We start from the raw sequence: 15,140 nt of genomic DNA, 5'->3' as shown, positions 1-15,140 counted from the left end.
GTATTTACTGTGCACATAGATTGCCTGTTGTGGAAGGCAGGGACACTGTAATCCTGTTAGAATAGCTCATTAAATTTCTTTTTTTGTGATGCTGTGTGTTGTGGCTGTTTGCAAACTAGATTAGCTCCAGTATAACTCTAAGGAGCGTACTTCAAACTCGGTTTTGATTTAATCAAACACTGATACAATATCATAGAAATCCTGTTAGCAAACATTTGCTGAAAATTTGATTCTTACAAAATCTACAACAGCTGTAGCTGTAGCTGTAATCTGAATTTAACCTATTAAAATGATTCAATCAAGAAAAAATGCACATGTAAACTAAAGGATGACTTGTATTTTTAGTGCCAAAATTTAGCTTTGAATTTCAGCACTTCAAGGTGTCCTCCTTTTGAGATAAATCTTTCCTTTCATTTAGACCTGTAGAAGAAACAGTTCCCCAAAGTTGCCAGCCAGTCAAAACGAGGGCTTTTTCAGTTTCTGCATAAATAGTACTCAGTGTAGCTTTTCAAAGAAAAGGACACATTTTACACTGTAGATTTAAATAAACCTTCTTTCAGAACAATGTTTTCATACTTCTGCTGCTAACTGGCAGATGATAAACTGCAGAATTAACCCATAAACTGCACTTGAATTCAAACACTTGCTCATAGTTCTTCTGTACTGCATCTACCTCTGATCATTTATGTTAATTGGCCCCGTATATTAAAGGAATACCTTACCGATTCAACAATTAAATTCTCTCATTACACATAGCGCAATGCATGAAAAAGAACAACCGCAGTGTATCCTCTAGCTGCAGAGTGAGTAATCTGAGCCATTTCATAAGTCAAATTACCCAGAAAGTGGTGCAATTTTTGTGCTTTCAAGCTTCCCACCCACATGTGCTCAAGGAGGTCATTCTGAAAAGTGGGCTTCACTGCTCTGAGTAAAGAATAAAAGTTGAGGAAGATTTCTCTGGTATCTCCATCGAACAAGCTGATGGACGACCACATTGTTTTGAAGTGTACAGCAGACAACAGTTAATATTATGTTTCAACCTGTAGCTGAAGAGCCAAGCTAAAGAGCAGTACCAGGCAGCGAGACAGGCGTCTGTACAATGTGTGGGGGAGGGGGAACTAACAGCTGAGGCTGACTGTCAGTGTCCCTGTACAAAAGGTTTCACATGTCTATGGAGAGAGTCCCCTGGCTGCAATGATTTTGTCTGAGCTGGATTTTTATTAAAAGAGATGGCAGAGGGAGCAAGGCTGCTTGTTGCAGAGAATCAAGGCTGTGAACCTCTCAGGCTCAGGTGTGCTGAAACGCTGCAGGACACATAAAGTCAACTCGACATGACAGTGTGTTTCTATTAGAGCGAGAGGAAAAACGTCAGCCAGGCAAGTTCTTTTCAGTCACCGGCTTTTCTAATTGTGCCAAACAAACCAATTTTCATTTACTTCGCCGTTGGTAAGACTACTAGTGGCTCACCTAAAAGCCAGACTGTAGTCTTCTTTGTGATTATCATGATGTAATTGGCCGCAGTCTCCAAACCTGCCTGTTTGTGTCTCTGCACTGATTTGTGGACAGTGCCTCGATCAGATAAATCTAACTGAATATCAGGAGCTACAGGAGATAAGGGGCTGGAGGATATGTAGCTTTTGGTAGCTTTACAGCACTGCTCAACAAAATTTGAAAAGCATTTAAGATGATTAACTTGTGTCTTTAAGCCTTGGGCTCACTTCCTGAATGAATATTAGACATTGCACTTCTGTCAAACCATTAAATTATGTTTTAGTCATTTTGGATCTTGGCCCATTTACATATTTCCACACAGTAACCTTTTATGCATAAAATCTATTATTTCACTACTTTTTAGTCTCTGTCAGTGAATGAAATGATACTGGGAAACCCATTTTCACTTACAACTCATCCCATATGGACACTTGGTCAGAACACCTTGGCATCACTTTTTAAGGCTCTGGGTAGACCTTCACCATCATTTCTTAACCTGTAGGGTTGTGCAATTGCGTGTTAGAGGTATCCCTTTCTCACCTCCAACACGTCAAACTAATGAGCACAAAAGTGAGAAAAGTTCTCGTGGAGGAGGTGGAGGTGGTTGGCTAGGTCAAGCACAGGAGAGAGGGGTTCTTGTGCCATGTGAAACCAAAAGTGAACATTGACTTCCTTCTAAATTATGTTTGAAGATCTTTTCTAAACCTAACCAAGTAGGTTTGTTGCCTAAACTGTGACTGTTCCACAGCATCAACCAGATGTTCTTTATTGTAGCAAGCTTTATTTTGAAAGTCTAAACAGACACTCCTAACCGGACATTGCATATTATTATTGCTAACTTGACTGCGGAGCCTTCCTCTAGTGTCCGTATGTGACGAGTTGGGAGTGAGAATGTGTTGAACTAAACTTTCAGGCTTTCATACTGAATGCCTGATGATACTATGTGGCAGATGTAGGTATGATGGAATCCTCATTCTGTTGTCCATCGTTCTACACGACCATCAGTCTCCAATAGCTGCCGGTTTCAGTACATTTTACACCATAAACCATCATACTGGAATTTAATAACCAACCAAGTCCACCTGACCTCCTTGGATTTAAATGCTGAGTTGAATTGTATCTCTACCCCCGACACCTTTGATTTAACAAGGCCACTGAGAGCAGCCTCACACATCACCTTTGCATTAACTCTGGCACACAGCAGCAGAGACAGCTGTAATATCTGTGTGTTAAACGAAGAACTGTCTCTTCAAAATGAGAAAAAGTCAATGAAAAGCAAATTTAACTGTGATGTTTTTCAGTGTAGCTGAACAGTTGTTGATTCAACTTAAGCTCAACAATCAAAGTTGACTTTTCTCACATTTCCAGGTCGAATCAGGTTAAACTGTTTCACAGCGTGAGTGTTAAAGGCAAAGCCATCGAGGTCTAGCTGAGGTATTCAGATTCATACTTGCTCCCCTCACCTGCCCTCATTTGATTGCCGCTGTGTGCTTTTTGAACGCAAGGTTCTACTTTTCTATGTTGTTGCTGGAAATTAGATCTTCAGGAAAAGAAATGTGATTTAAAGGAAATAAATGGAATGAGAAAAATGAAATTAGATATTAAATGATGGCATAACATGATTGGCTCACAGGGTATACAATATACATTCAAATTCAAAGGATTTCAAATCTCATCTACAGCTGAGAGTCAACTCTGATCCAGACAGATGTAAACAGATGTAAACTCAGTAAGCACAGACTAAACAGCATGCTTTGGGTGTGAACAGTGCTGAAGCTTCAACACTGAGTGCGATCATTAGTTGTATGAAGAAAGTTACCACACTTCTTTCCTCTGGTGTTCTACTATCCTACGCAGCCCCTTTAGTGCCACCAAGAAAAAAAAAAAAACATTTCGTGCGCTTGAGATACTAAAACGTGCGCACGTTTAAGCTAAATCGTGCGCTCGATTTAATTAGCTCGTTCATTTAGACAGACAGGCGGCAACACATCGCATGTCTCAGGGCAAGAGCAACAAAATGTCATTATAGGACATTCAGAGGTGAAAATAAAAGTTAACTAGCTGAGTTCTCTCCAATGTGTCGCGTGTGTGACTGTGATCATCTGAAGTGGTCACTACGGAGAGCCGTATGCACGGACAAGTCAAAGCGTGGGAAATGACTATCTCGAGCGCATGTTTTGGTATCTCGTGCACTCGATTCAGTATTTCGTGCGTACATTTTAGTATCTCGTGCATGCAATATAGTCTTTTTTTTTTTTTTCTTTGTGGCACTTCAGGGGCTCCGTACTATCCTCTGATTTCATTTCTTCCCCTTTTTGTGCACACTCTTCTAACCTTAATATTTGTGACCAGAGTTTTTTTTTTTAATCAATTATTTAGTCTTCTTTTTCTTTCTTGTCTGACTCTGTAGACTTATGTGATTGGATTTCCCTTCGCCTTGAGAACAGAGGTGTTCCACTTACAGTGATTGTGTGTTGGGCTCTGAGGGCTGCCAAATGCAGGTGACATACAGTCAATACTGTGAATGAATGCATCCTCAGATGGAGGACTGGAGCCGCTGCTGCTCTGCTAATGTTCCTGTGCCTCCTGTGAGTGTGTTATACAGTGATGTAGGTGGAATATCTCTGGTTCTGATCGACAAAGTATGAAAAACGCTTTTTGTCAAACAAAGGAAACAGAATCAAGCAGCAGGGATTCACTCCTTCAATATAACTCAGTATTGGTGTGTTTAGCATCAAGGCTGGATCAGCCAAGCTCGCTCTTATGGTCGATTAACTGTTCTCTCATTTGTATGCTGTGAGGTTAGTTGTAAGTGATGGAGGCTGAAGTCAAGATAATGGTCTGTGAATTTACCAGTGGAATGTCAAGTAAACCCTGTGCAGTAAACGGGCTAGTGGTAAAATCTGTATGCTATGTATGTTAGTCAACATCTTTATTGAACTGATAGACGACAGCTGTGGTCCAGCAATGTATAATTATAGAACATCTTTATATGTAACATAATAGTTTACTGATGATAATGAAAATCATTATTAAAAGTGAAAATATACTTCATCCATCCATTGTCTATACCTGACTATCCCTTTTCGGGGTTGTGGGGGGGCTGGAGCCTTTCCCAGCTGTCAACGGGCGAGGGGCGGGGTACACCCTGGACCGGTCGCCAGCCTATCGCAGGGCAACATGCAAAGACAGACAACCATTCACACTCACACTCACCAATTAACCTAATGAGCATGTTTTTGGTCTGTGGGAGGAAGCCGGAGTGCCCGGAGAGAACCCACGCATGCACAGGAAGAACATGCAAACTTCACACAGAAAGGCCCTGCCCGGCCCGGGGATCAAACCGGCGACCTTCTTGCTGTGAGGCACATGCACTACCTATTACACAGAAAACATAATGTAATGTCGGGTGTGGACAGGGACCATTTCACGGTTGATAACCCTTTACATCACGCTCCTCCTGATCTGTATATGTAAGGCTTAAGAATAATTCTCTTTAATGATATCCAACTATATGGATTCTGTCAAAGTTGAATCATTGAAAGGTTATGTTTGATGACCCAGCCCATCGAGGTTTAATGCAGCAGTTATCAATATTCCTGTTTTGAATTGTACAGAAGAAAGGAGAAAGGAAAAAAAAGCTTAAAATTAAACACTGTTATCAATGCGTCACCCTCCCAACACCACCATCGTATGTGTCTTACGCTGTCCTCTGGGTGAATGCTAACCATGCCTAAGCAGCTGATGAAAGAAATAGATCAGTTGCGTAGGTTGCAGTGGCCCAGATAAGGGCCTCACACAGCTGCCATCCTACTGTAATTAACTTGTGTCAAAGTGATTAATCATGTGTCTATAGAGGTGGAGAGCAGGAGGCTGCCGGCGACCTGTGAGGTGAAGTAGAGCTAAAATGTTTGAGGGAGAGAGAGTTTGGAATCTAATTACGGTATTAAAAAAATCAGTACATTAATATGTATGATGAAGACAAACAGACGTGTATTTTCCACTGACATGATAGCATCACCAGCATTTTAATAATGTCTGTCAAACATGCACACTGTGGCTTGAGCACCTGAGTTACCAAAGCTCATGTCAGCCACCAACACACACGCATTCACACACACCTGCTGTGTACCAGATTTGAGCCCCTGTAAAGGCACACGAGTTGAATTTTTGAAGTTACTGTAGACTGGTTTTACTCCAGATGATATGTGATCTTGCTGTCTTTCTCTTACAATCTGGCCGGCAGCCCACTGAGCACATAGCCAGTTGCAGACAGCATGCAATGAGCTACCTAATGAGCTGCCTGCATTACTGTCCAGCAGTGCCCCCACTAAAAGTTCTGAGCATTTGGAAAAACAAGAGGTTTATTAAAGTAGTATTGCTCTTTGATGTAATATAAATTTCATGGGGATCATGCCCTAATAATGCCTCTTCAGATTTTCTGTTTGTCCGGCAGCCTGTACGTAATAGTTCCCAGAATTTGTACCCTACCCACCACCATGAGGTTGACGTTTGTAGTTTGGAATGAAATGTCTTAACAACTACTGGATTGCTTGAAATTTGCCACAGGAACTCATGTCCCCTTGAAGATTATTTGCTGATCCCCATGACTTTTCAATTATTACCATCATCAGGTCAAAATTTGTATTTGTCCAATAGTTTGTTTAATCACCAAATACCTGCAAAAACCCGCCTCAGCTGTTCTTTAGTGCTAACTAGAAAATGTGAGCATCCTCCCACGAAGCTGTCCTGTAAGCAATGCTGCGAGGGAACACGCCTAAAGCTTTCAGTCCCACAGCTTCAGAAATATTAGTTTAACAGTTCCCGCTCCTCACAGGGATATCGAGTGATAGACTGCGAATGGGCTTTGACAATGATGGATGGAAAGACCAGAGGGAACAATCCCAACAGGCTCATAAAGGTGATGCCAACCTTGCATCCAGAAAAGCATACGTTTATGTGTATTCATTTTAGTATCCTCAAACGAAACAATGAAAATCTAACATGATTTAAGACTGAACATACCCATTTTGGAGGCCTCCAAACACGCAGTTCAGCAGTGATACAACGACATGTTCCAATGTCAAGGACAAAAGGCAGGATCTGAATTTTTAGCAAAAAGCTCTCCACGGTAAAAAAAAAAAAGTTGAGAGGAATAATGTTGTTCTTTTAGAAATACTGTCACTAGTGGGTTTTCTTTGGGTTACATTTCTCTGCTAAGCCTTTTTATGTCTGTCATCATTTCTGTAAGCATTTGAAAAGTGGCCTGAAGAATGCCGAATGGTTTAGTGCTGAGAGTGAGCACTAGTGAGGGTCCGGAGGAGAACAAAGAACCCGCTGCCATTTTGATTATAATATCACACCTATTCAGAGAGTTAATGTGGTGTCTCAGATGTCAGGCTGCTCTCTTCCTCTCACATTCTGTTCTCTTCCTCTTCTCACTTCTCCCTCTCCATTCCTCTTTCTTGCTCTCGTCCTCTCCTTTCTCCTTGCTTTGTGCCTGGGATCAGTCCTCACTCAAGGGGCTTTGATGAAATTCTTTCAAGGCAGAATGCGATGGTCTGAAATGTCATTCTCCAGTCAGATGCGTCATGTCATGAAATAAGGCCTGTCATGTCAGGTACACTCAGCTTCATTAGCCCTTTGTTCAGCATCACATCAGCTTTGCTAAACACGACCGCTCGATGAAATCACTCGTGGCTTCCTAGTTTTGCTGCTACTTTCTGTCAAAGTACCTTTCAGTGTCTTACCTGCTGACTTGTCCTCTCTGTGCTGTCAGTACCTTTCCACTCTCACTCACCTGCCAGCCACGCCCACACTCACCTGAGATTCATGCTTATCAGGTCATTATCAGGTCAATCTGTAATTCATCCATCCATTTTCTATACCGCCTATCCCTTTCAGGGTTTCGGGGGGCTCACACTAACACCTAGAGTCACCAATTAACCTAATGAGCATGTTTTTGGTCTGTGGGAGGAAGCCGGAGTGCCCGGAGAGAACCCACGCATGCACGGGAAGAACATGCAAACTTCACACAGAAAGGCCCGACCCGGGGATCAAACCGGCAACCTTCTTGCTGTGAGGCACGCGCACTACCTGCTGCGCCACCGTGCAGCCACGTAATTCATCCAATACCTTGGTTTATGACCAAATCCCTGCAAAACTAATGATATTCCCATCAGTCACAGCTGTACTTTGTGTTCAGTAGCGTTAATTTCATTAACAAAACAGATGAAATACGTTCCTCAACAAGCTTCTCTTTTCCGTGACAATGACGAGACAGCATCAACGTCAGTCAACATTAAAAGTGAATCAATGTACAATTAGACAAAAATTTTAAATGCAGCAGTTCTGTTCCTGTGCTACACTTCAAGTAGGTTTATCTGCAGACACGAAGTAGCTGCATGATACACCCAAGGAAAGGTTAGCTGTAGGTGGAGAGAGTTCAGGAACCGTGACACCCCAGTTAAGAGTCATGTCCTGTATCTGCGCCACTGTGACCCTCTGTAACCTGACAAAAATGATTTGATTAGTTAAATCTCTGGGGGTGTGTCATGTGGTAAAGTGGGTGTGTTGTGTAGTGTGCAAGACTGCATCATGACTGAGAGAGCATCTGTGTGTCAGTTGTTGGATTAAAGCTGGAATGAGTGTGCAAATATGCACACTGACGTTTCAGACAGATCGCAAGTTCATCTAAAGCAGCAGTAGATTATTGAAAAACATTAATCATTAATTAAACAATGCAAACCACTTGCATGTTAGCAGTGTTACTGTGTGCATGTTGGCTTGCTGGCATTCAAATTTAGTTCAAAGCACTGCTGTGCCTTGTTTCCATGTTGATATCGATGTATATTAATGTGGCAAACATGCCAAACAACAAAGTAATCAAACTGATCAATCAAACATTGGACAAAACTTGAATACCCATTTTATTAGATTACAACTACCTTCAAATCCTCCATTTACAACAATAATGGATCAATACGATTGATCATGTTGTATATTAATCCTTGATTAAAATTGATCCTTTCTGGACTACTCCTGTCGTATAAAGAGAAATTACTGGAGCCATTTAGCTGAAAAACGTATTGACAGTATGGAAAGACATAGAGAGAGTGTAGGTTGACAACCAATGCTTTAAATACTGAAACACACCACCATTAATTTGATTTAGTCTACTTAAGCCCACAAGAGAAATAGCCCAAAAGTTACTTTTCCTACTGACTATATCAGTATTTCTACTCACAAAAGTTTAATCAGGTGTTTCCAGACAAATTAACAAGGAGCTGAAAAATGAAGGGGCTGACTGAGAGGAGTATCTCATGCTGTGCCAGTAGAAGTTTTCAGACAACTGGAGGGAATAATTCCCCATTGCTGTAACTCTTGCCCAGAGTGAATTTGAACATCTTTTCTCAGCCAGGTACTGCCAGGGAGTTTATAATTGAGTTGAGACTCGGGAAATACTCATTAAGACATTGTCAGTCGCCAGAGGAGGCCACTCTCAATGTATTTAGACACCACTGAGACTGCAGGTATCCCAGGGCCCTTCTCCTCTCCAGGTGGAGGGCAGAAGTGTGCATCTGCGTGCAGGTGTGTGTGTGTGTGCGTCTTCATGTGTGATTGTGTGCATGCGTTTAATAAACTCACAGGTCCATGGAGCACCATCTGCCTGCACAGTGTTTGATTGAGCAAGCTTTGGTTGTGAGGGACACCCCTGTCAGCCACTATGTGAGACAAACCATTAATAGAAACACCTGTTTATTGTCTTGCTCTTTCCACGTCTTATGAGGAGCAGCTGAATGGAAGGAGTTTACAACAGGAGGAGATACTAGCCTCTGTAAATAAGAACAGACAGTTAGAGGCACTGAATCATGTTTTTAGTTCATTTGGTATTGTATTCGCACATGCAGCTCATTTACATGTTGCTGATTCATGAGATAAAATGATAGATTGTTGCATTTTAGTTCTGGTGATTCACGCCATAAACAGGCTGCGCCGGGGTTCAACCAATCTTGGCTCGATTGTTTTGTCTCGCATCCAAGCGCGATTGCTGTGTTCACCTCTACCCAAACAAACCGATTTTTGGCAGGTGACACTGAAACGACTGCTCCAAGGAGACATGTGAATATGTTTTATGTATTTATACATGCCACTTGGCATGCTGAGGTCTGTGTGGATGATGGAGGGACTAACAGGTGTGTTTAGAAACCAAATGCAATACCACCAGTACACAGAGATTACCTTTACCGACTTTAAACGCAGACTTGGCAGAGACAGATAAGTAGCCGCGCAGTTCAAAGTTCAGCTTGGTGTTTAAAGTCTCACAGAATATAAGCTGCTGCAAATCACTAAGTGAGCAGGGGAAACTCACACAGTTCACTGCTTTTAGGCAGTCTCTTTAAAAGCAAAACAATCACAGGCGAACAGGCACAGGCAGGAGACTGAACGCTCTGTGACACCTGTTTCCCGTTCAAAGAACCGCTCGTGTTCTTGAAATAAAAATTTGGTGAGTACACTCAAGATTTTGACCATACACTATGTAGTTCCTGACCTCGATACGTCATTTCAGTGAATCATCTCTCACTGTGTGTAAGTTCTAGCTGAGGTGATAATTAAAACGAGCCTCAAGGTGTCCAGCCATTGATCGTTTGATCTCCCCCTGCCTGCCTCAGATTAGATTGATTAGAGCACTATCCATCTATCCATCTATCTGTCTGTCTATGATGAGAACAGGTAAAAGTAGAACGCACACCGACAGCTGCCACTGCTGCTCAGTTTGACGCCGAGCAGAGAATTTGTGCACAGCGTGAGGGGATATTGGGTCACAGCTCTTTGGCGATAAACAATATCATTAACAATAATGTGGCTGACTGTCCACCATGAATAAATGTAAAAGATGTAGAGACACGATGAGGAAGAGAAAATGATGCAAACGCACTGGTGGGTTTAGGGCCGTCAGAGCGTGTCTGGTGTACAAATATGATTGAAGAAGATGAATATTCTAAACAGTTTTGAACTAGCGTTTATCATTGCCAACCATGAGCTGGCATGAATGAGAGCTGCTCTTTTAATGCTGGTGTTACTGCTTAAATCCAACCATGTGATGCTGTAACACTGACCTCAAATTGAAATGAATGTCTCAGCGGCTAACAAAGCACTTTTACAATGAGCCTGCACAGTTGGCTAAAGTAACTACACAGTAACAGCCTCAGCTGGAGCAGTACCTTAGTGTCCATCAGCTGGCACTTAATGCCCTCCTATAGGCGTTGTAGTGTTCAACAAGGGTCTAATGAAAAGCCTGTCTGATCGACAAAAAGCAAGGAAAAGGGAAAGGAAAGGAATTCCCGCGCAGCATGTGTTTTTTTGTTTGGTTTTGTTTGTCTTTGTGCGTGTATGAGCGTGCATTGCACTGTGTTCATGTGCATCCCTCCTCTGTGTTTTGTACCAGGGGTTGATGAGAGGTGTACATGCACTCAGAGGTGAATCTACAATGCAGGAGGGAGCTCCAGCAGCATTTTCAGGGAGACAGATGGATGGAGTTTATTAAGCATGTGACAGTTAACACCCCCAGTAGGGAGAAAACACTGCAGAGGATAAATAAATGTTGGCTTTACCAGCCCCCACCTCCTGTTATTTGTACGCCGGAGTCAACATTTCTATTATACACGAATTATGGTAACAGATGATTATTGCTGTTATGATCATTATGAATGCCATCCTGTTGCTGTGTGAGCTACTGTATGTTTATCCCAAGTTTTATATAGTCTGCTAGGAAGAAGGCCAGTAAATGAATCGCATATCTAATCTGGAGATTTGCACGTTGGGAAAGTTGCTTTGTAATCGAGGTCAGATTGTGTTGTAAGCATGAATGACGTGGGCTCAAATTGGGTTTTATTAATCCTCAGCACATTCTTTTATCTGCGACAGTCAAATACCAACAAAAATAACCAGAAACAGGTGTGAAGATTCTAAAAGCACAGCAAAGTCCCAGAACAATCACTCTGATTTTACAGATTGTGTTGAGGAAAATAATTCCTTCTTCTTGGGCAGGGCCTAGAAACCTTGATCTTAGATTCCCTAAAGCATTGTGGGAGATGTGTGGAAAAACCAGCTCGGAGCACTTGGGGATTTTTAAAATGAATGAGCAAAAACCTTACATAGCATGCTCGTACTTTGATCCCATACTGCATAGCTGTAGAGACCCTTTTCTTCTCTTTCACCACGCTATCTCTTCTTCCATGTATGAATTTCAAAATGTGAATTCCTCACATTTCCTGAGAGATGTGGCCAGTGTTTACCAGAGCTTTTAACACCGCTATGTGAGGGTGAGGGCGCACATTTACACCATGATGTGTTTTTATTTTCAGCCGTTCTCCAGTCAGTTGATGGTAGATTCAAGCCTCCAGTGGACTGCTATAAGAGCTTTTAAGCTCGAGGATCTTACAGTAGAGTTAAACACTGTGTTAAGTGTTAGCTTTTGCTTTAGGCGGATTAATCGCTCACTTGGCAAATAATTCATCTAATAATGATTTTTCCATGATTCACCTCTCAAATAGATTCTGCTAATCACTGAGGGTATTTCACTGTGACTTGAGTGAATGCAGTCCTCCCTGATGCAGAAGCTACTGTATGACCTTGTTTGTCTTTCATTGTCTGAAAGTGATATAACTGCTCTGCCTTTAAACTGCTTTACACTTTTTTGCTGTCCACATGTTTTCTTGGTAGCCTTCTGTCTAAAGTCCTTCCTCCATTATTCTCGTTGTTTCTTTCTCCCCAGACACTATAGTAACTTTTTCTTTTATCTTCTGTGCCCATATATATTTCAGCTTTTTTAACTCTGCATCACTGCGTACTTGTTTTCCAGACACTGCCAACCACAACATATGAGTTAGAGATTGTGGCCAAGGACATGGCAGGAAGTGAGGTCGGCCTAACAGGAACAGCCACGGCTACCATTACCATCACAGACAAGAACGACCACGCCCCTGAGTTCACTCATCCACTGGTGAGCAACATCCCTTTGTGTTTCTCTCTTTGCTGTGTCACGTGCATGTGCAGCCTTTATGCGAGTAAACTGCCAAAGCCAGTCTTCAAAAAACAGCCGCGTGGCAGATCAGATGTAGAGGTGGATCATTGTGGAGCTGTGGTAACTGCACAGTAATGGCTCACATGCAAATTTATAATAATGGCTTTTCCGTTCTTTCAATCAGTGACACTCAACACTTCCATTGCAGATGTTTGACATTCAGCGCTCTGTCACTGCTTAATGTGAAACACCTGTGCAGGAGGTGTTAAACGTTCACTGATAGCAGCGAATCACTGATCTGAAGTACAGCAAAGTAGATGCAGTTGTCAATTTGTGAGAAAGGACAGTATTTCTATTAAAAGGAGAGAGTCAGTGGGTGTGAGATGTCTTTATTGTTTCACAGAGGGAATCAGTGCTGTGCAAATGTACTTCAGTCTGAAATTACCAAGACAAAACATGGAGGAAGCTTTGATTGTTTGCCACCACTACAGCAACAGTCATGTCAGATCTGCTAATCAGCCGCTCTCAGTTTCTCTTTTTGAACTATTGTGAAACAGAAATATTGTTTTCATCCACTTACTAATTTGAATTGCTTTTACTTTGTCATTACTTCAATCAGTATTAAGCCGCTGTGAATGCCACTCAGCACTGAACACTTGCCGAACAGTAAAGAAAGCAATTATGCCCTTTGAATAGCCAGAATGCTTTTAATGTGAAACACTACCCAAAAGAACAACAAAGCAGGCACAGTCTGTATGAATCAGTGATTAACAGTCGAAGTAGTACGCACTGTATGTTTCAACACATCAGGTGAGCAACACAAAGAGCAAAGTGAAACAGGAGGGAAGAAAAACAGGGAGGCTTTTCTAACATATTATAAATATATGATAAAATATACTAACAATACAGAAGAAATTTGGTGGAAAAACCTCTGAATTGCACCTGTTTTAAACAGGCCTGGTTGCCTTTTCAGCCAAGGTATTAGAGAATTTACCGTCATGCAGGATTAAAACTAAACTTATGCTCTATGCTCTGCCAACCAAGTAAAAACATTATTAATGTAATACTCAGACTTTAGTCTTTATACTGTAGTAATGGCTTGTGCAGGGGACGCTCGACAGACCACTCAAGTCCTCAGCAAACATCATTGCATAGTCACACAACCAACCTTTTATGGAAACGAGCCACCTGCAGCATGCACAGCTGCCCCATGCATTTCATGTGCATGTGTGTTTTCACCCCGATCCATGACTTACCAACTCAGTGTGATCTTTACCTTTCTTATATATATAGAAGATTTCTGTCTTTGTCTGTGAAAGGTAAAGCTCAGAAAATAACCAGTATAGATCACAGGGTGTGCATGCGTGTGCAAAGGACATATGTGACATGTAATAAGACTGCAATATAACTGGGTGTTATGGGTGCATAGGCAAGATAAGAGAGCAAGAGTGGGAGTCGACGTGTTGTGGTTCAGTGATGGTTTGTTTAGTCAGCAATGCCTTAAGGCGTCAGTGAAAAGCTAACAGACTGAACTGGTGCCTGCCAGTCACGCTATGAAATAAAATTTACATGTACTAAAAATAGAAAATAGCCCACAGTGAATCCCACCTTGTGCCACCTGATGATGAATTTGTCAGAGGCTGCGACCGTGGCTGTTTCCTTTTCTCTCTTCATCCCTGCGTCTCACCTCCGCAGGTGAGAAAACAGAAAAGGTCCTGTCGAAAAAGACCCTCCCACGACCTTAAGGTGCGGTTGTAACACTGATTTGTGTTGTTCTTAATGGAAACGCCTGCAGCTATTGTCAGGTTTTGAGACACATCACACTTTGGCCCAACCAAACCTTCCCTACAGCCCTTGCATGATGCATTGGGGTGTCAGGGGAACTTGTAAGGAGCGCAGCTCAGATGTGAAATGTTACAGCTCAGAGGGCTCAGCAGGGCCGTGCAGAGTGCACCATGTCCGTGTCCCAGTTAATGTTCTCATTTCTCACTGGGAAGAGATCTGTTTAACGGCATGGAGAAATGGAGCTTTTAAAAAACAAGTGTTTGAAGGCCCTAAGCTCCCTGTGTAAATCCTCTACCCTCCACTCTCCCTGACCGCATCCAACCTGCCCATGAATCATCTGCAACCTCTCAGATGACCGCCATCATATTGGGAGCATGTTTGCGTCAGTGGCAGCTCTCGAGCTTTCACTGTATAAATAATTCAGCTAAATATTCCACTCTTTTCATAGAACTTTACAAAATCCCGTCCTTCAAAGGAATATTGAGTTGTCTTTTCTGAAGGCTCAACCTCCTGCAGACCAGTAATGTATGTAAGTCTTCCAAGTTGAGAGCAGAACTCAAGCAGAGAAAAGATAGAGAGAAAGATGAAAAGATGAGTAGAAAGAGTCCAACATAGCGGGAGTGTAAATGAGAAAAGCAAGCAAATGAATGTTCAGATGTGTTCCACCTTGTTATTATTCATTAAATCCTGTGTAGCTGGGTTTTGTCAATTGACATTTTGTTTGAATTCAGCGAGCGTAATCCCAGCATAGGGTGCCTCTGTTTTTCTTCAGACCTACCTACCGCAGCTTTGTGCATAGAGACAGCTATTCATAGCTTGTGAAGTCTTTGCCTCAGAC

General features: G+C 42.1%; 1 protein-coding gene across 1 annotated transcript in view; it reads left to right on the top strand.

Annotated features, from left to right (window-relative positions):
• The window catches only part of cdh13 (cadherin 13, H-cadherin (heart)), a 244,259-nt gene that overhangs the window by 162,346 nt on the left and 66,773 nt on the right, over positions 1 to 15,140 (top strand). The window contains exon 9 of the mRNA XM_070971981.1: positions 12,356 to 12,496. Coding sequence (XP_070828082.1) covers positions 12,356 to 12,496 — 141 coding nt within the window. The remainder of the gene's footprint in view (positions 1 to 12,355; positions 12,497 to 15,140) is intronic.

Source organism: Chaetodon trifascialis, chromosome 10 (genome assembly GCF_039877785.1).
Source record: "Chaetodon trifascialis isolate fChaTrf1 chromosome 10, fChaTrf1.hap1, whole genome shotgun sequence".
Lineage (NCBI taxonomy): Eukaryota > Metazoa > Chordata > Actinopteri > Chaetodontiformes > Chaetodontidae > Chaetodon > Chaetodon trifascialis.
The sequence above is the reverse complement of the archived record's forward strand: the minus strand, read 5'-3'. Positions and strand labels throughout refer to the sequence as shown.